The following is an 18,651-nucleotide window of genomic DNA, read 5'->3' as shown; positions in this document are numbered from 1 at the left end:
TACGACCATAGGACAATGAGAATTAGGCTTCCCGTCCGCTCAGCCATATACAAGCATTGTACCGGCGGATTAGTAGTTAGGTGGGTGACCACTAGCGAATCCCCGCTGTTGTATGTTTTTGCCAAAAAGTCCATCTTTTTTGCGTCGACATGCTGTGGGCGCATACTCGTCGATTGCTGTACACTATGAGCATAACTAGGGGGAGATCTCAGTCCCTGCGTCGTCGCAGTCCTGTTCGTAGGGGTGAAGGTGCTGTTTTTTGCATGTGGGGTTCAGCGTTCGCGCTGTTCTTTCCAGCTCTCTTGGCAACCTTCCGAGCTGTCCTGTCTCCAGTGGTACTACTACTCAAGCGTCTCCCTGTTGCCAGCACTTGAACTATGCTCTCTATTCTTCTTGGTCTTCCGGCCTTTGTGCCTGTCTCTACCTTCAGCAGTGCTGTATATCGGTCGCTCTTGTTCATGCTCTCCCATTGAGCTTCCGCAGCAGGTACCAGAGAAAGCGCATTCTTGAGATCATCGGGCACTACGATTGTAGCAGACCCTGCGTACGCACGATCCCATCGCCCGTCTGCTTTCGCGGCATCAATGGCAGCTAGGCCAGCAGGACGCATTCGGCCGGTCTCAATAAGACGTGCCACCGTCCTGACGTTCTTCTGAGACCACATACTGTTCGCTCTCCGTGGTGTGTAGCGTACCGTCCACCAGGTCTCATCGTAGGCGTTGGCGCGACCATCTATCCAGCCATAACATAGCGCTACTTCGACGGCTTCCGCTGCCGTTATTGAGGGTGTGCCAGAATTCTTTTTGGCGAGCTTCACGTAGAGGCCGGGAGCCGTGGCATGTTCGCGCTCGAGAAAGGTTTCGAAATCTGTACACGTAGGAAACGCCTGTACGGGGAATTCGGGCGGTGTTGCCTTGGGCGGCATAGTGGCTAGTGTGGGGTTGCGGAGCAGCGGGAAACGCGATGCGGGTCTTTGCAGCTGGACAATGTTTAGTGAAGAGAGGGACATGCGGTCCTGAAGCTTGGCAGCATGTGCGTACCTATTCACCGTCATTAGAGATGGCATGCAGTCGTGGAGTCGATGCATGTCCGTCGCAAAGATCGGGGAGGAGGCGCAGCACGTCAGGCGCGCAATCACGTGCGCAAGTGTGCACGCGCCAAATCACTCTATCAAGTTGATGAGAAGAGACGCCACTACACGTTCATCGATCGTTTGTGTCTAGCACTACGTTCGCACTTCAGCAGGCGATTGCTATACGCTGTCTGCTCCCATTGCCACGTCTTCCGCTGCTCTGCCTCTTCTCTCCTGCAACCCGACTGTGCCTCCCAGAGTTTAGCGAGATTTCGAGATGAGGGGTCTGGGGTAACGACTGTGGGCGCTGGGCGCGTCATCTTCAGGCAACGACCTGACACGCACGTGAGATCTTTGCAATACAAGCGCTACTAGTGCAGTTCAGTCTCGAATCACGATTTGTCCGCTCTCACATTCGTTGCTACCCAATTGAACGCGCCTTCCATTGCTACAAGTCGCCATCTAGAGCTCAAATCATTGGGTCTGTTCAACTCTGTTGACTATCAACACGAATGTCCAATGCTCCCATCGCAAGAGCCGCTGCCCTGACGCGAGTAATTGGGCAGTCGGGTCGCCGTTACGTTGTCGAACGACTACTTCAAGATCGGCCGGGCAACCATGGACGTGTGTATCTTGCCACGTTAGTTGACACTATCCCAAACAAACAACATGATACTCGTCTGACGTCTTTTACAGCTCTGAGGATCGGAAGTACGTACTGAAGACAGTCCCTGAGAAAACTTACAAGCATTGCAAGACCATGTTTGACACTCTTCGCGGTACGCCTCACGTACGTGTTGCCGAAGACACCGACTCAGAACATTGCACTTTCATACATCCATACCGACGTGACCACCTACTGTCTTTCGTTCAGAAAGACGTTCCGCTCTCCACAACAAAACTCGTCCTTCGAGACGCTCTGCGTGGGCTCGCAGCGCTACACGTCAAAGGGATGGTGCACACCGATATAAAGCCAAACAATATATTGCTGGATTGGAACGATCAAGGAGGGGAGCTAGAAGTCAAAGAAGTGCAGATTGCTGACATGGAAGATATGGTTCGCCTCCCGGATAACCATTACATCAGTGGCAGGCAGTGGGGAAACTGGATGTGGCGCAGTCCAGAGGCGCACGCAGCGGCAGCGATACAAAAGCCGACAGACATGTTCTCCTTCGGTCTGGTTGTAAGTGGCCTACCACTTGCATCGTGCTTCAATGGGTAACTCAATTTCGCAGTGCATATACGCCGTGACAAAGGAAGCAGTTCTCGCTGTAGATCCAAAAAAGGCTACAGAAGACAATCCAATCGAGGCCATCGTCGTTCGACGTCAGGTCTCATATTTCAGCGACCTAGAAGATATGGAAGGGTTGATCACCTACTTGGAAGATAGCCCCTGGATTGGCTACCTGAACTTCGTGATGGCGAATTTCAGCGAAGACTATCCGCGACGTCCACTCTGCCTGTGGAGCGATCTCGACGAAGATCTGAAGGATCTTTTGACGAAGATGATGAGTATGGACCCGAAACGACGCATCACAGCTTCTGAGGCTTTGGCGCACAAGTGGTTTGCGGACGTTCCTTAATGTATCTTGCAAAGCTCAGCGCTGTCGACTGTCTTTTGGTCCTTTGTACTATTACCCTCATGTAGAACGACCTCGCCTCTCTCTATATACTTGCCCACTCAATCAATATCTCTGCTCTAGGATCTTATCAAATTACAGCATGCGTGTTTTTGTGCATAAATAGGCACACTAGCCTGAGCCGCAAACGAGCGTGCGCCAAACTGCAAGATACAGCGGTAAAGATCAGGGTATAGGTCAAACATGCTGTCCGATCAGCTGTGCACCAGAGATCATTCAGGTTCAGTCTAGTCCGTCAAGTAGGATTTGCAGTCAAGACAAATCCTCGTTATAGTCGCAGCTGGGCGTCAAGCGTCAACGTTTAGTACAAAGGTAAATGTACATGTGAGTGCGGGTTGATGAACCTATATTACTCGCTTGAATCCTATGATGCAGGACAAAGGCGGTCAAAGCCATCTAAAACACGACTGAAAAGGACAAAGCTCCGCCTCAAGTGACTACTGTAAACGTAGATAATAATGCGTGTCTATTGGAACGCTTGAACGCGGGTATCGTAAGCATAAAACCAAGTACTCCAAATGCTCATGCAACGCCTATCCTAACACTTCTTATTCCCGCTCAAGGAATAGCTGCAGGATCTTTGGGCCAATTGGCCGCAAAGGCAGTCCATGGTGTACCTCGCATGACCATATTGCCGTCCTTGTCAGGTACGTACAACTGTGGCTCATATCCCTGTACACTCGCCCATGACCAAAACAGCCGTCTCCAGTAACAAGTCACTGCCGCTGGTGTCAGATACCTTCTGGTGAAGGTCTCGTAACTGTTCTTTGCAATTTCCTCGGCTTCGTTGTCATGCGCACGGTAGTACTCCATAGCCGATTCGAGGTTTCCAAAGTTCTCGGACGCTTCAATGTAGTTCACATCGGGACCAGCAAGCCTCATTAGGTGTGTGTGGAACTCTTGCCATTCGAGAGGGTGTGTAACGAGGGCTGAGCGGCAAAGCTGGAGGTACTTAAGGCGGCCGGAGTACGAGGTACCTTCGGTTTGGACGGTGAACTTGTATCTAAAAGACGGTCAGTACGGTTTCATATCCATGTCGCAGCTTTGTCTCTTACCCGCAGAATTGCCTCAGATTCATAACGTCCTTGGTATGCGGGTCGCTGGCGTTGTTGATGACCACAGGCTTGATGTCGCTCCATTCCTTGCCTTCGCTGACTCGGACTAGCTCCTTCCTAAGCTTAGCCATCTTGACCTTGCCTCGCCATACGATCCTAGGGTCCTTCTTTGCCCATGGCAGTTCGGTCTCCTTCTGCTCAATCTCTTTCCTGATGCTATTCCAGCTTGGAGCATGGGTGTAGTTCCAAGCCCAGTACGCGTAGTTTGGCATCATCCAAATGTCCTTGTATTCCGGACCCTCCTTCCGGGTGTACCCAAAGAATGTTCCCTGTTTCCTAGATCGCCGTGGCAGATCGTCAAGCGAGAGGGAGAATTCGACGTTTGGGATCGCGGGGTCGGATGTTGAGGTGGTGGAGACGGCGCGGTCGATTTGTGCTAGGGTTCCTAGAATGCGTTCTCTCTCGTTTCCGTTCGTGACGTAGCATTCCTCTGGCTTTCCGGCATCGACGACAAACAGCTAGGAGTGGCAGGTTAGTTGTAGCCCGGAAACTGACCAGACGCGTATAGACGTACCTCGCCCTCGTATATCATAACCCGTAGCATGCATCTTCCCTGATCGATTTCGATATCTTGAATATGCACCTTTCTGCCTTGCCTTAGGCTAACCGACTGATCTAAGCTGTGATACAGCTTTGGAAAGGCGGAATCGCACTGGTCATGGCTGAGTGTGTGCACATTGGCATGCAGGTCGGCGTTGAAGTCCCAGTCTCGCTGAAGATTCCTATGGTGTGAAAAAGGAATATAGTTGTGTTTCGATTGCCCCCATATGGACCATAACTGGGTTGCGATCACAAAGGTCGAGATGTAAAAGACGAGGTGCGAGAAAGATAGACGGTACGCCTTTGGCATCATGATTGCATAACGAGTGAACAACGCGCGACTGTATTAACGAATGACTGAGGGTAAGTTGTGAGGTCGAGAGGCGAAGTTGGAGAGCGACAAGAATCCCAAGAAATGGACAAGACTCGAGAGAAAAGCCGCCTTCTGATAGTGCCCCATTTGATACGAGCGTCCATTCTGACAAGCGTCGACTGAGCACAGCTAACCATTAGTAGCGGAGGGTGTCCATGCGAACCCCTGGGCTATCCCCACACCATGACAGACTGGGCAAGTACGAGCTGACAGTTCGATCAAGGCCCTATCAGAGGGCCGCTAGAGCCGGACACGATAAGTGCATGGCCTGGAATACGATCAAAAGGATCTGAAGGTGTCAGGAAAGAGTGGATAGGAGTTGTTCGCCTGGATCGTTCAGGGGTAGAAGCTTCCGTCAGACCCTGGCGCTAAGACGCATCAGCCTCGGCTAGTCGTGTCTTTGGCTAGCTGGCGAGAGCACGCGCACGCAAGCGACTCTGACCGCGAACGCTAACGGGCATCAACAATCACGCCGGCCGCGAACCGCCACATTGCAGTCCAACCCAGTACCATAGGACTAAAAGTGCGCGAAGGAAACGTCTTGGAGCAGTCCCCGATGCATTGACGTCAAGCAACGCCATGCAATGGGAGAACTCTTGTTCGAGGGCCCACGCGGCTTAGCGCGGGAGCTTAACACTCCAGGTGGACTTATCCCCTGGCATCTGCAGCTCTATACCCTCAGCTAACTGTACATGGAGGTGATGGGACGTCGCAAGGCGAGCATCACAATCAGGAAGGTGGGATCCGCAACATCCGACGAGGATCAATGCGCCCCAACCCGTTCGACCCTGCGCCGCATAGAGACCCGAATGCCCCTCTATCTTACTATCAGTGACCTTTTTGGTGTTTGGGGCCATGTCAAGGAGAAACCCAGTCCCTGCCACCTATCAACAATCGTCACTTTTGCTCACGAAACACTGCGTACTCGAACACAATTGTTCATTTGCCGATACGACACGGGCTGGTGGAACAACGGCTGAGTGCGGCACAGGACATTGACAGAATGCCTGACTGTGGAATGGAATGGCCTAATCCCGGTGGTTGATCATTTCTCTGCTCTCACGCATTCGCTCGCATGCTCGACCCGGCACACGGCAATGCCATCAGAATCTTAAGGCATGATTATCTGATGTTCGAGAACCCACACGCCAGAAAAAAGAACTCCTCAACCGTTGGAGACGCTAGTCTTGCCTTGCACGCCTTTTGGTAGCCTTGAATCAAAAGCAACGCGAACATGACTACACAAGTGGCAATGCGAGAGTTCTGTCAGGCGACTACCCGAGATATAATGTGTATAGCGATAGCACTTGCAGGGGCGTAGTGGGGTGTGGAAACGCATATGCACTAACTCCACGGAAGAACTTCCACTTCGCGAACGCACCCATGGCTTGCCAAAGCTTATCGAGCGCTCGGACGCGCTCATATAGACTCTCCTCACGGTATTCTCAACATTTGCATCATTTGGGGCATTTTCAAGTAACGAAAACAACTGTTTGTACCAACACGTCGTCGGGCGAAGAGATCACAGTGCTCGCTACTCTCAACTGTTGTTCTTTTGTCTCTTTGCGCATTCCACTCCTGAAGACCAAAGAACAGCATACTGTCGTAAGCCGGCACTCTCGTTGTCCATGTGCTATTTGACGTCCCACCACACCAACGGCACATGTTTCAGCTCTTCTTGTGTAGCCTCGATACCCAACTCATTGGCTTTCCCGCCGATATCGTCGAGTGTGAGTAGACGCTGATATCGTACAAGCTCCTGATCCTGCGACATGACGGGCAGCGTGCGGATCGTTGTTGGCAATTTCCGTTAGAATCGGTCGGGGAAATCAAGAAGTTGGAAAGCCATGTAGCCGTTGCTGTGATTCGAATGTCTATGTTTGCTTGAGGATAATTGCGTGTCAAACAGTCAGAATCTTCGAGTGAAGTCCAGCAGGCTTCTGAGTCTAATACCGAGGTGGTTTGTAGTGGTTAACCCTGCAGGAACACAAAACTGGATACGAGAGGACATGGAATACTTTACTATTGGCAAGTGGGGAATGTATATCAGCGACAACTTCTATTTTGAATGTGGTTTTAATGGCAGCACATTTAAAGACGCCTTGAAAATGCGAGTAACAACCGCTCAATGCAAGTCTAACAAATCATCTAGCCTCTAGCAAACACCTGCGCTATGCCAAAGCAAACCATACATCAATACCATGTCTCTCATACAGATCGTGATTCGTGCCATCATCTTTACTACCGCTTCTTGTTCTTCTTTCCACCACCCGGCTGCGCGATAGATTTCAGCGCCGCATGTTCGGGATGCTTCTTCAAGTGCTGATGCAGTTGAGTCTTGGACGAGAAACCAGCGCTGCAGCCATTACACTTGTTTTTGATATCGGGCTCTTCGCTCTCAGCCTGTTTTGCAGCCTTCTTCATGCGCTTCAACGCAGCCTTGCCGAGCTTGGGTTCCGGCGGGGCGGTGACTTCTGGTTCTGTGGGATCTTCAGGTTTAAAGTCGAGATCTTCGGTGGGTGCTGTGGAGGGTTCTGTGCTGGCGCCAGCAAGTCGTGCTTCTATTTCGGAGCGCGAAGCATATTCGTCGTCAACGTCTGAGCTTGTTTCTGAGTCGACGGGCGATGCAGACATTGTATTACTAGGTGCCACTCGGTCCACACGGCCTTCTTCCTCGTCTGTACTGTGGTCGTCTATGTCAAGCTCATTCGTCCTTGTCGCGAGGTTTTCCACGGATGCATCGGAGTCTCCACCACCAGAAACTTGGGCTTCCATTGCAAGCTCATCCTCCACCGGTAGGATCTCGTCACTTTTGAGAGCGTCTTCATCCAAGTCCAGATGGGCGTTGTCCTTTTGCATCTTTCTCTTGAGAGCCTGGATTGCTTTCTGATGCTTCTTGCTCTTCTCGTGGGCATCGTATTGTCGCTCGCTCTTGAATGTCTTGTTACACGCAACGCACTCGTAGACGTCTTCCTCGACTTCACCCTCGCTTTCCTCTTCAAGTTCATCCGCCGGACGTGCGGTAGCCCAACTTGGCACCGCCTGCTCCTCTTGCTCCATCTTGGCGATCTGCGCAGCTCTTGCTCGTGCAGCCTGCGCTTTCCTAGCATCCCGCTGTGCTTTGGCCTTGTCCTCTGCCGTCTGTGTGTTCGGGGTATATCGTGGGTCTCGCTTGCGTACGAACGCAACCAGCGTTCTGACCGCATCGTTGAACGCCCTTCTGCCTTCGTCGCGGATCTTTTGGTTCTCCTTCTCAGCTGCCCTTCGATAGCGGCGATCAGGTTGAAGAGAGGGATTGTATTCGTCCAGCCATGCAAAACTTTTCACCGTCGCGAAGCCGTTCCATGCGGAGTAAAAGTCGCGCACAACACCCTCGTACTCATCGTCCTTGTGACCAAAGCTAGGGTAATCCGGTACGTCGAGGTCGTCGTAGTCAGCGGCATACTCCTCTTCGCGCGCAAGTTGCTCGAACGTCTCTCGTACGAAGCCAAAGAAGCCGTTCGGCGAGTCTGAGAAGTCCACATTCCCCCTGAACTTGCCCATCATCTGCGTTATGTCGTCGGCTGTCGTAACCTTCATGTCACCCTGGTAATGGTCGCTGGTCTCCTCGCCAGTAGTACCCCGCAGTATATCCCTCTCGTGTGCATCGTACCATGCGCGCTCCTGGTCATCTGAGAGAACTTCGTATGCGGATCGGACTTCGGCGAAGAGGGCAGTGGTACGTTCGACATCGCCGTAGTTTCGGTCGGGGTGCAGCTCGAGCGCTTTCTTGCGGTATGCTTTCTTGAGTCTTGTAGATGTTAGTATTGAATAGGTTACGTGTGTCTTGTTACGTACTCATCTTGAGTGGCATTGCGCTCCACACCCAGTAGTTCGTAGTAACTTGTCTTGACTTCGCCGGCATTACTAGGCGCGTCGCCGCCGCCGGTGGACTGTGATGCACCCATAGTGGCTTTGGCTCGATGCAGCTAGGTGTACGGTTCGGACGTATTCGAGATTTTCGGGTCTCGGACTACCTGCAGTGGCAGTGGCTGGATGCTGCAGTTCAGTTGTGTGGGCGTGTATGGGAGAGTGACAGCATATAAGTTTGTAGTGCAGCTTTCACAGCTTCTCGGTGCGCGTGCTGACAGCCTGCTATACACCGAGACTACCCCGGCTTTCACATCGTGTTAGTTGGGTGAGTCGCGAAGAGCCATGTTGCGTCACTGCAAGCAAATCGCCTATGACTGTGCGCTTGGCGTTGATTGGTCGCGGACTGCGAAGGCGAAAAGTTTGAGCAGACAGTGATTGAAGAAGAGCGCTATTGGAGCCACCGCAGTCTAGACAGCGCCGAAAGCCGGCACACGCCATGCTTTGATTTGCTTCATAAGAGAGGCGCATCCCCATGTCTTCGTGATGGCCTAAGACGAATCTCCATCGAATTCTGGGGTCTCCATTTAGCGGCATCCTTTCCAGGCACATAGGCGCATGACCCGCGGAGCAAATCGCCCTTGTTGACAAGTCGTAATTCTCTCACCCAACACCATTGCTTCCCCACCACCACACGTCTGGGACTCTTTGACACTTCATTCCAATAATCCCGCTCTACTACACAGCCGCATCTGCATATCCCAGGGCGGTGATCGCTGGAACGCTTCGTTAGCCCGACCCGGAACTGTGGCCGAACAAGCGTGGAAGGTACCCCGCTAAGGGTCGCAACCACTCAGCTCCCCACGTGCCTCCTCTGCGCCTTCTGATCGGCCAGCCCTACCACGGTACCTCGTCAACCCTGCTCCAAACATGAAGTTCGGCCATCTGTTCAAGCAGACTCTCCGGGATGAGGGCTTCCCGCCAGAGTGGGTCGACTCGGCTATCTCATACTCGCAGCTCAAGAAATGCATCAAGAGGCTTACCGACGAGCTGCGGCAAGTGGGCCTCGATCCTGCCACCTTGTCCAAACTACTCAAACATGTCGAAGACTACAATGCTTCTACCAGAGAAGACGACGATCAAGAACGACCTTTCGAGTACATTCTCAACCCCGACAGTGCCAAGGACAATGCATCGCCCTCGCGCAAGGCATTCCATCCAAAGCTCCTCTTCTACGTAAACGAATCGAGCGGAGAGGTACTGAGCGCCCAGCTCGATGATGACACCAGACGCAAACTCCATATGCTGGCTGTTGAGACGGGCATGTCTGACATGCGCGTCTTGGACGACTCAAACTCGTCACTACAGTCCATCGACTCCATAGATCCATCCAATTCTATAACTACCACTCCGGCCAATGCTTCTCGCAACCGACCAGGGTATCGTACAGTGGAGGTTCCCATCACCTCGGATACCGAGTTCTTCACCAGGCTTACCAGTGAAGTTACAGGACTGGAGAAATTGCAGGAGCGGGAGCAAAAGCGAATGAACGTCCAGATTGAAGCACTAGGGAAGCAGGTTGCAAAGTTGACGGATCCAGACCGGAGAGCCAACAGGAAAATGCTCACTGCTTGGCGTCAAATCTTCCAGATATACGTGGAAGAAGGCATCTTCTTTGGAACAACAGAGATGGACCACAAATCGCACGACTCGGAGAAGGCCATGGCGAGACTGGCAGGATTCTCAAATAAGATTGCCAAGGCTGGCTTGGTGGAACAACTGAAGAAGAAGGAGAATCTACAAGCACTGAACACATTCATGCACATCAACCGGGAGATTCTCCAGGGCCTGCGATTCGGTGAGATCAACCATAATGCCATGATCAAGATCCTCAAGAGTAAATACCCCCATATCCTAACAAACATGGAGACGCTGAACTAACATGTCACTAGAATTTGATAAACGCACAGCGCTAGGCGTAAAGTCCACATTCCCGCGTCAGGTAGAATACCCAGAGTTCTCGGAACACCTCGCCAAAGCCGTCTGCGCAGAGGTCAACACACAGATCCTATCCCACGTCCCGCAGATAGACGACTACTCTTGCCCTATGTGCATGGAGATCCAATGGCGGCCCGTAAAGCTTAGCTGCAACCATACCTTCTGCATCCGGTGCTTGATCGTCATGCAAAACAATAAGCAATACAACTGTCCGTTCTGCCGGGAGAAGACAGTCTTTGATGCAAATTCAGGTAAGCATGTCTTTAACTCATAGACGCCTTGGAACATCATGCTGACTATGTGACTATAGACAACTTGGACACCGAACAAGCCGCCTTCCTTAAGAAATGGTTCCCGGAGGAAGTCAAGAACAAGCAGCGGTACAACGAGATGATGGCGGGCGTGGACCAGTACGGAGAGGTGTATGCGACTGAAAAGTGCGTTATGATGTAACAATCCGCAGCTTTGATAGGTCGCATGCTAAATATGTGCCAAAGATTCATGCGCGGCGGTTCCTTGTGGTAAGTCATGTCCGCGGTTCATCTCAAGAGATGCTTGCTAACGTATCAGCAGGCACATGGTTTAATTTCGTCTACGAGATATGAGCGCTTTGTCAAGAGCTGTTTTGAGATTTTTACCCCAAAGATACCCAGCACATGTTGTGCATGTACAATAGCCGATAGACTAATTCAATATATCTCTACTACCGCCATGTGGATTTCAGCTGAGCATTTGATGACGCTAGAGAATGAACTGCATCAGGACAGGGGAAGTAGCTGGGTGGTGACGGACTTCGTGTGGAAGAAACTCCGGAAGGGGATTTGGATAATAAAGTAATAGATAGGTGTATAAGGAAAATCGTGCGGTGATGTGCTGCTACAACAGCGAAGCGCGTGTCTTTCGATCTGTCTTTAGCCAATAGTAAACGCCGTCCCTAGATGCAACCAAGTAATACGCTATGAAAGGAAAGAAAAGAAGATGCCAGTCTGAGGCTCGTTTGAAGAAATTATACACTGCGCTCTGGGCTTTCACCCTCGGCGACCACCGCCACACCCAGCCCCCGATCGGGAGACTGGAGAACGAGTTGTTCGTGCCGCCTTGCGCGAATGAAATCTGATACACTCTTGATCAAGATGAACCAGCCGACAATCATCAGGCCGTACGCTATCCAGTCACTGCCTGTGATGGCACTCGCTGCGGGTGTCATATCACTACCCCCTGTGTTTCCACTGCCGACCTTGTCCGGGTCAAAGTCGTGCGCATTCGGGTCGTTTGGAACGCCACCGTCGAACCCTTGTCCGGGGTTATCGTTGCTACCGTTGTTCGGGGAGAGTACGGCGGAGCGGAATCCGAAACCGAACTGCACGAGCGTGATACCGAGACCAGCGCGGGATCCGTTCTTTGCGGCGTGGGTCGTGTGGAGGAGGTAGGTGAGGAGGAATCCGACGAGTTGGAAGGACATGGAGATCATGGCGTTCCAGAGGAAGCTGAAGAGGGAGCCGACGGGGAGGCCTTCGACAAAGACTTCATCGCCAAAAGTGCCGGGAGCGAGGATGGTGGTTTCCCAGTAGGGTGGTGTCGCGTCTGCGGCAGCTTGTTCATATGTCTGGTGCATGTTAGCAGTGATTCACGCGACTTATCGATAGTCTGATACGTACTGGAGGCTTCTCCTCGGCATCCTCCCCTCTGGTAGGCTTTGCGCTGAGATTTGCCCAGACACCACCGTTTCCTCCACCGTACACCCGTCCTGGAGTGGGCGCTTGTGTGTTGAATACTGGCAGTTCCGTCACTCTCCTTTGGATGCCCGGTGGCGCCGCTTCCTCTTCTGTCCTCGGATTTCCCCGCATCAGCCGCTGCCGATCGTCGCGCCCATCGTTATCGTCGTCGTCATCCGAATCCGAGTCGAAGGTATCGGCGAGTGTGCGGTCTTCTTCGTTCGTTATCGGATCCTCGGATAGGAGATGCCGTGATGTGCCGTTTGGTGATGATGCGCGCGAGTGGAAGGAGGGTGGTGGCGAGGCCGGGGGCCACTGCTGGCCGGGTTGCAGCGTCTGGGGAGATTCTTCTTCGTCTTGGGCGGCTACCTGGATTAACGCATTAGTGCTGTCGTTGCGAAAGCAATATAGGGGTTTCGCGCAGTCGCATGGTGGTCGGGATGGACCGGGGCAACGCACCCTCTCGTAGCCCTGGCTAGGCATGTTGCGCGGATAACCGGATGCGTGACGTGAAGGGGGCGATGGGATATCTGCTATCGGATGTCGTCAAGGCGGGGAGTCGTAGGAATAGGTAAGGCAGCGAGCGTGGACGAGAGAGACGGCGGTTGTAGGAGGGAGGTGCAGGTGGGTGGAGCGTGTCAGGCGGCAGGTGCAGTGGAGGAGGCGTTTCAAATGCAAGTTGCTCGCTTTTGGGCCATGCGACACGGCTGCTGCGCCACGATCCAATAGCGCCTGGACCCTGGTTACCGAAGCATCATCGACTTTGAGACCCGACAAGGTGAAGAACTTCACTTTTTCTCAATTCACACACAGCCATGGCGAATACTGTGAGTATACAGCGCTGCATTGCAAAACAGTCAGCTGACATAGTCCAGATAACAAAGCAATACACCCGCCTCCTCGCTCTCTGGCCAAAAGACGCTCTGCGCCCAAATTTACCCTTCACACGCGCAATCGAGCATCACGGCAAACCATTCGGCGTCCAACCCATAACACCCACTCCCGAAGAGGGCGCAAAGCCCCAAGCGCCCGCATCCACAACACCGGCCGCATCTTCGCCGCCTGCGAATCCCAAGCTCGAGCAAGCCCAAGTGAACGCACTATTCTCGTTACTAGAGAACCGATATAGCACAAAGTATGCGCTATCACCGGGGGTACTGAAGCCAACATCTGCGCCAGAGCACTACACTAGGTTAATGGAGGAGATCGAGCGGGCGCCTCAGAAGACATGGTGGGAGGCCAAACTGGATCAGTGGAAGATGAAGATTCGATGGTCTTGAGGAACGAATTTACGACCCTGTATTATACTGTGAAGAATGTAAAATAAGGACAACATGTCATGGACACCCGAACATGCCCTCGCTCGCTTTGTCCCGATACGGCAGGCGCGCTCGTCTCTTTATGGTTCAATCTGCTGCGCGACACTGCGTTCTCACCACTCATCTTCACTATCACCTTGCCTAGAGACGCTATGAAAATCCGCTCTAGCCATTCTTGTTTACACTACTCTTTGCTCAGCTTCCCCTCCAAAACACCGCGACAAAACCAACGACAACCGCCAATTAACTATCTTCTGCAGCGATGTCGGGACAGATTGAGGAACCGGCGATCGAGTTCAAGTCTGAACATGGGCGAATCCTGCAGACAGACGCCTTCGAGTGAGTTCTTCACTTCTTAGAAAGAACCAATATTGATAGCGTTTAGCCTCTTCGACACGATCACAGTGAACGTTGGCAATGAGGGAACCAAGTTTCCGGTCCATGAAGCTGTCATCAGGAGAAGCTCAAGGTTCTTCGACAAGGCCATGAAGGAAGAGTGGGCAGCATCTCGTGTTGATGCGCGCACCGTCACTCTTGTCGACGAAGACCCGGCTATCTTCAAAATTTACCTTCATTGGTTGTACTTCAAGACATTCCCTACTGTCACCACGAAGAATACAGGGAGGTTCAATCATGAGACCGGTATGCTTGGCAAGAGCTACGTTATGGGAGAGATGCTCATGGATACTGCATTCAAAAACGCCGTCTTAGTCGCCTTCCGTGACGCCCTTCTCAATCAGCCTTTCTACAAGCCACTACGTCCCGGCTCCAGCATAGTCAAGACCATATACGATGGAACTCCGGAGGGATCCCCCGGCAGGCGCTTCATGGTTGATGTGTGGGTCAGAGAGGCGAAAGAGAATTGGGCTATTCACCTTGACGATATGCCGCTCGCCTTCACGCTGGACTTGTCAAAAGCGTTTATGGCATGTGCGAGGACACCCAATTCAAAGATGACCTCGTGGACAACAAGCATGAAGGACTTCATGGAGACATAGCTCTAGTCATGGTTGGCGGTCTGTGAGAGGGACTTACAAGCGTGGCGTATCGCACACATCGTCACCGCAAAGGTGAATTGTGGAGTCGGAGCAGCTGATGAAGGAATTGGAGATTGCAGAAGTAGTATGCTTCAGGGTGTTCTAGCATTTGCCCCCAAGTAGATGTAATGACATGCAAGCCCGGCTCGCCTGATCTCGGGGGTCTGTCTAACCAGATCTGCGCTAGCCTGTGTTGAGACAAATCCACCTTCCAAGCAACGTCACCCAACTGACCCTCCTATCTTCTAATTCACTTCGATCGCATCATGGACATAACCTCTGGACGGCTAATTGAGCATCGGGCCTTACCCGCTTTACCCACCGAACTATGGCTCACCATATTCGAGCATGTGGTCACTTACGACACCCACATTTTCAACCAGTCTCTCAAGTATAGAAGAGAACGAACATGTGATCTACAGAGACTGCAATATGTGTGCAAGTCGTGGAAGGTACAAAAAAATCCAGATTAAACCATTGTGTTTTTATCTGACCTCTCGCAGGACTTGGTAGAGCCACTTGTCTACCGCCATTTAACGATCGACGGCAACAACGATCTAGCGTCCAACCACATCACAGCTTTGGCCTGTCTCCTTGACCGTACCATCGAATCCGATGCTCCGAAAGCTTCTTGGGTGCGCTCATTCTGGATCCAAAGAGATGAGGGCGTAAGCCCTACTGAACCAGCCTTGATGGCGTTGCAAGCTGCATTGCCCACTCTGCTCTCCCGCATGACGAACTTAAGCGAATTGTTTTGTCGTTTTGATCTCCAGCGTCCGCAAATCGCAGCTATTGTACACTCTCACGGCCCACAACTTACAAAGCTGTCTATATACATTGGACGTCGCCCTATCCGTATTCAGGAAGCGCTTTCTCTTTTAAAACATTTCACAGCCCTCAGAGACCTCCACCTGGGGGTTAGAGGCCGAACGTGCGGCTTGGACGATGTTGAATCATCTGAGTTCCCTCATCTGCGCTTGGTCGAGCTGGTTGCAGAGTACGCCACTAATGAGCTAATAGGCTGGCTCACACACTCGGCTATGCCCAAGCTTTCAGCTTTTGCAATCCGGAAGCCGCACGATAACTGGAGGAAATTGAGTAATCTGCCTGCTTTCATGGCAAAGTACGGTGCCGGCTTGAGAATGCTGCAATTTGACGATAGCCAACTGGCCAACATGTCTGAGGTCTTTGATCACACATCCTCTCTGGAAGTATTTGATACTTTCGATGCCACAGGGCCTCTCTGTGATGTCCCTATATCAGTCACTCAGATTGTGCTTCGTCGGTTTCCAGAGAACATTGGTTACGGAGTTCAAACTCTAGAGTCATTGCTTCAGGTCGTCGGGTCGTTGCCGCCGGACAGGAAGTTACATGCCATTCGCATGTGTTCAGTCAACGACTATCTCGAAAGAAAGCCATTTCTCTGGCGAGAGAAGATGAAAGTGGCGGACACGAGAAGGATGGAAACCTGGAAGAGGTTTAGGTATAATGTGAAAAAAATGCTAGACCTGGGCGTTTCACTTCTAGATCAACAGGGTGTTGCTCTCGCAGACGTCCTCACAGAGATGGGGGCGTTTCCAGAAGCGGATAGTGAAGAGGAAAGGGATGAAGTGAAAGAAGTTTAGGAACACTCGTGGTGTATGAATGATATGTTTTAGCAACCACCCTACATGGCTCGCGTAAAACCCTCACACTCGACATCCCAGTGCGACGGCCATACTGGCCCTTCATACCCATCCCAGCCACCACACATCATCCCCACCGCGAGTAGTAAGCCCGCTGAGCTCGGAAAATACGGCGTCGGCACTCTTGTTCCACCCTCTGGCATTCCTACTTCATCGAAAGCATTATTCACGTCAAGCAACTGACCAACAGCGCGTTCCGCATCTCCTCCCCTCGCTTCCGTGATAGCCAGCAACGGGAAATCCCAGCCGTAAGAAAAGGGAAAGTTCCAGATCTCGTGTACTTTGGCGATGGTGTTGTTGAAGATTGTCATGTTCACACGAGAGTCTGGGGGCAACCAGCCATATATACCTAGAAGTCCCGGATGATCTTCCGTATATTCGGGGGTATTCCACATGTTTGGTATACCCTCATACGTCACATACGCGTCCTCTTCAATGGGGAAAGGCGCTAGGTTGTCATGTACATGTATCCAGGACTCCGGGGTAGATTTGTTTTGCCGCGCTTGCCACTTCGACGCTACATCGAGACCAAAGCGCCAGTACGCTAGCTCGAACGTCGGATTAATCGTCTCGTTGGGATTAGTATTCTCAGAGACTGGATACATGGGCGGCCCAAGATCGTATAGATTCGTTGTGGAATTCCAGAAAGCATAACTAGCCATGAAGTCCGCAACACCTGTCAAGATGTCATTCCATTTCTCGAGAGTCTTTTCGGTCGGGAAAGATCGGTATTCCATCTCGGCGAAGTACATGGGATGCGGTTGTTGCCAGATGAGGAGGCTGTTGATCTCGCCTGGCGCAGATCGGCCACTTGGATCGCTCATCTTGCCGAGGCGCGCGCCTTCGTATCCTTGCTTTTCAGCCCGTTCAAAGCTGCTGGGTAGAAAGCGCCCATAGACGCCGATACTGCGATCATAGAGGTCCCATTTTCCCCAGAACATCCAATGGGCTAGATGCCAGAAGACCATTTCCATGTGAAATTTGCCGTACCATCCATTGTTCACCAAGCCAGACTCTTGTGGGGGATCTTTACCAGCCCCATTGACCGCAAGAAGGTACTGAGAAAGAACCGTGCGACGCTGCAGCTCGTGTGCAGAAGCATTGCTGGCAGAAGGAAGTGACACGAATGCACCAGTCGACCAGTAGTCTGCCCACCAGCTTTGTGACGTTTGCTTGACTGTCTCTGCAGTGTAAGACACATTGGCCACCCGAGGAGCGTATGTAACAGTGAACGAGAGCGTCTCAGATCTCTGACTGGCGGCTAGGATGTATTTGTGCTCGTTTCTGTGCAGGCGCGAGAGGCGGGCATAACCTTCCCAAGCAATATCGGCCGTGTATGTTGTTGCATCCAGTACATGCGTGATTGTCGCACCTCTGTTCCTGTATTCATCCGTCGTGGAATGGTTGGAAGTAGCGTTGAAGAGACCAACAAATGGTGCATCGAACTTATTTTTCCCGGTCGCATACGGGAAATCGAAGAAAGCGCCCAGTCCTGCAGTCCTTACCAGGCTGGACGATATGTCTACAGCGATAGTGTCGGTTTCCGGACTTGCAACAGTTGTCACCACAACCTTTTCTCCGTTGATAAAGAAAGTGGATTTGATGACACCTTCCCAGAGTTCCAGCACCTGCTCTTTACCAGCAAGTAGGTCTTCGGTGACGTTCCCTCCTGCGATGCCGCCGAACCACAGTCCAACTCTTCCCAAATTAATACGATGTGGGTTCGCAATCATCCATTGACTGATGTCCTTCTGTTCTGGGTTGGGCTGCGCATAGTTGACGAGGCGATCGTGGGTCCACCAGTCAACACCAGTGTAGTCTGATGGAAGCGTTTGATTTGGTGTCGTTGGCAGAGATTGGTTGTGCCATCCCCAGGATGAGAGAGTGTTGTGCGGCAGAAAGGTCTGCAGTCCGGTAATGTCTACACCGAACGCGAAGTTTCCGTTGCCAACCTGGACTGGGCTGTATGGGTTCGATTGGCTGAGCTTGATATTATACTGCTGGACAATCGACTTGCGATCGATTTTGCTCTCCACGACAGGCGATGTGAGAGAGAGTAAATATAGAACTTGGGCCCACTTCCCCAGTCGCATTGGAAACATAATGGCTTCGTGATTCGTTAGCAACGCTTCTACCCGCTCGTCTTTATATAGCTTATGACGGCATCCTCTCCCGCCCTACTTTGATTAAGTTCCCGGTTGATCGTCCCCAGCGGCGGGGTCAACCATTGAATGCATAGCGTCGGGATAAATACCACCGAACACCAGAAGATACAATCACGTCCTGCTACGCATCGCCAGCAATGCGA

General features: G+C 52.0%; 8 protein-coding genes across 8 annotated transcripts; 4 read left to right on the top strand and 4 right to left on the bottom strand.

Annotated features, from left to right (window-relative positions):
- Positions 1 to 1,768: 1,768 nt before the first annotated feature.
- J4E86_003627 (uncharacterized protein) lies at positions 1,769 to 2,655 on the top strand (the record flags this gene model as incomplete). The annotated part of the gene is made up of 2 exons (XM_051444180.1): positions 1,769 to 2,255; positions 2,308 to 2,655. Coding segments are annotated over 2 exons (835 nt in total), but the record flags the coding sequence as incomplete, so codon positions are not given.
- Positions 2,656 to 3,270: 615 nt separating this feature from the next.
- On the bottom strand, positions 3,271 to 4,487 carry J4E86_003626 (uncharacterized protein; the record flags this gene model as incomplete). The annotated part of the gene is made up of 4 exons (XM_051444179.1): positions 3,271 to 3,715; positions 3,768 to 4,285; positions 4,342 to 4,442; positions 4,481 to 4,487. 4 exons carry the CDS (start codon positions 4,485 to 4,487, stop codon positions 3,271 to 3,273), a joined length of 1,071 nt encoding a protein of 356 aa, XP_051305674.1.
- A 2,494-nt stretch (positions 4,488 to 6,981) lies between these two features.
- J4E86_003625 (uncharacterized protein) lies at positions 6,982 to 8,687 on the bottom strand (the record flags this gene model as incomplete). The annotated part of the gene is made up of 2 exons (XM_051444178.1): positions 6,982 to 8,530; positions 8,578 to 8,687. 2 exons carry the CDS (start codon positions 8,685 to 8,687, stop codon positions 6,982 to 6,984), a joined length of 1,659 nt encoding a protein of 552 aa, XP_051305673.1.
- Positions 8,688 to 9,519: 832 nt separating this feature from the next.
- Positions 9,520 to 11,040, top strand: J4E86_003624 (uncharacterized protein; the record flags this gene model as incomplete). The annotated part of the gene is made up of 3 exons (XM_051444177.1): positions 9,520 to 10,486; positions 10,542 to 10,838; positions 10,898 to 11,040. The coding sequence occupies 3 exons, from the start codon at positions 9,520 to 9,522 to the stop codon at positions 11,038 to 11,040; spliced, it is 1,407 nt and encodes a 468-aa protein (XP_051305672.1).
- A 553-nt stretch (positions 11,041 to 11,593) lies between these two features.
- Positions 11,594 to 12,785, bottom strand: J4E86_003623 (uncharacterized protein; the record flags this gene model as incomplete). The annotated part of the gene is made up of 3 exons (XM_051444176.1): positions 11,594 to 12,193; positions 12,246 to 12,671; positions 12,762 to 12,785. 3 exons carry the CDS (start codon positions 12,783 to 12,785, stop codon positions 11,594 to 11,596), a joined length of 1,050 nt encoding a protein of 349 aa, XP_051305671.1.
- Positions 12,786 to 13,117: 332 nt separating this feature from the next.
- On the top strand, positions 13,118 to 13,582 carry J4E86_003622 (uncharacterized protein; the record flags this gene model as incomplete). The annotated part of the gene is made up of 2 exons (XM_051444175.1): positions 13,118 to 13,129; positions 13,178 to 13,582. The coding sequence occupies 2 exons, from the start codon at positions 13,118 to 13,120 to the stop codon at positions 13,580 to 13,582; spliced, it is 417 nt and encodes a 138-aa protein (XP_051305670.1).
- A 301-nt stretch (positions 13,583 to 13,883) lies between these two features.
- J4E86_003621 (uncharacterized protein) lies at positions 13,884 to 14,619 on the top strand (the record flags this gene model as incomplete). The annotated part of the gene is made up of 2 exons (XM_051444174.1): positions 13,884 to 13,960; positions 14,007 to 14,619. The coding sequence occupies 2 exons, from the start codon at positions 13,884 to 13,886 to the stop codon at positions 14,617 to 14,619; spliced, it is 690 nt and encodes a 229-aa protein (XP_051305669.1).
- A 1,705-nt stretch (positions 14,620 to 16,324) lies between these two features.
- On the bottom strand, positions 16,325 to 18,445 carry J4E86_003620 (uncharacterized protein; the record flags this gene model as incomplete). The annotated part of the gene is made up of 1 exon (XM_051444173.1): positions 16,325 to 18,445. One exon carries the CDS (start codon positions 18,443 to 18,445, stop codon positions 16,325 to 16,327), a length of 2,121 nt encoding a protein of 706 aa, XP_051305668.1.
- Between the last annotated feature and the right edge of the window lie 206 nt (positions 18,446 to 18,651).

This window comes from Alternaria arbusti, assembly GCF_024043155.1.
Source record: "Alternaria arbusti strain BMP 1465 chromosome Unknown scaffold_3, whole genome shotgun sequence".
NCBI classification, from domain to species: Eukaryota; Fungi; Ascomycota; class Dothideomycetes; order Pleosporales; family Pleosporaceae; genus Alternaria; species Alternaria arbusti.
Note: the sequence above shows the minus strand (reverse complement) of the source record. Positions and strands in the feature narration are given on the sequence as shown.